At 52.9% G+C, this 883-nt stretch overlaps 1 protein-coding gene across 1 annotated transcript; it reads left to right on the forward strand.

Moving 5' to 3' along the window:
* The first annotated feature begins 305 nt into the window (after positions 1–305).
* On the forward strand, positions 306–677 carry LOC103370041 (helix-loop-helix protein 2-like). Its single transcript, XM_008298943.1, has one exon. It carries the CDS (start codon positions 306–308, stop codon positions 675–677), a length of 372 nt encoding a protein of 123 aa, XP_008297165.1.
* The last annotated feature ends 206 nt before the right edge of the window (positions 678–883 follow it).

Genomic DNA, 883 nt, shown 5'->3' on the forward strand with positions numbered 1-883 from the left:
TTATGCAATGAACGTGGACTGCGTTTGGATTTATGGGGCCCTATAGCTGGCACCCACTCTGGGATTTCTCATAGTGGGGCCTCAGGGTGGCAGAGACACTAAAAACAATTCAATTTAGCTGAAATTCTGCAGTTTTAATCATCGTTAAAAATAATTTACGCATCCGGGTGAATTATTTAAAATGTAGAAATCCACCTGGATGATATTTATTTAAAGGTGAGATTCATATAAATGAGTGTTTGAACGGCTCTGTCCTTGTTGCAGGTTTCTTCAGGAGGACTGACTGCCAACACCGGAGAATAAAAATGATGCTGAGCCCGGACCAGGCTGAGGCGGACCTCTCCTGGACTCAGTCCGACCCGGAGACGATGCTCAACGGCCTCAAGTCGGCCGGCTGCACCTCGGACGAGCCGGCGGAGGGCGAGGACAGGGCCAAGTGCAAAGCCGAGCAGCCCCTGAGCCGGGAGGAGAAGAGGAGGAGGCGGAGGGCCACGGCCAAGTACCGCTCGGCCCACGCCACCAGAGAGAGGATCCGGGTGGAGGCGTTCAACGTGGCCTTCGCGGAGCTGAGGAAATTACTGCCCACCTTGCCCCCGGACAAGAAACTCTCCAAGATCGAGATCCTCAGACTGGCTATATGCTACATCTCCTATCTCAATCACGTGCTGGATGTGTAGAAGTGACCCCCCGACACACACACACACACACCAACACACACGCCAACACACACACACACCAACACACAGACGGTTTGGTTTGGAGACTGGACTCAGAGCGCACGACGGGCGTACATTGGGTATGGCAAGGCTGGCAGCGAGGGGCTGATGCAGGAGGCTTTAAAGCACATCAGCTGCAGTTTTTTAGATTTGCACAGATGATGATT

Source organism: Stegastes partitus, unplaced genomic scaffold, assembly GCF_000690725.1.
Source record: "Stegastes partitus isolate 25-593 unplaced genomic scaffold, Stegastes_partitus-1.0.2 Scaffold1362, whole genome shotgun sequence".
In the NCBI taxonomy this organism is placed as follows: Eukaryota; Metazoa; Chordata; class Actinopteri; family Pomacentridae; genus Stegastes; species Stegastes partitus.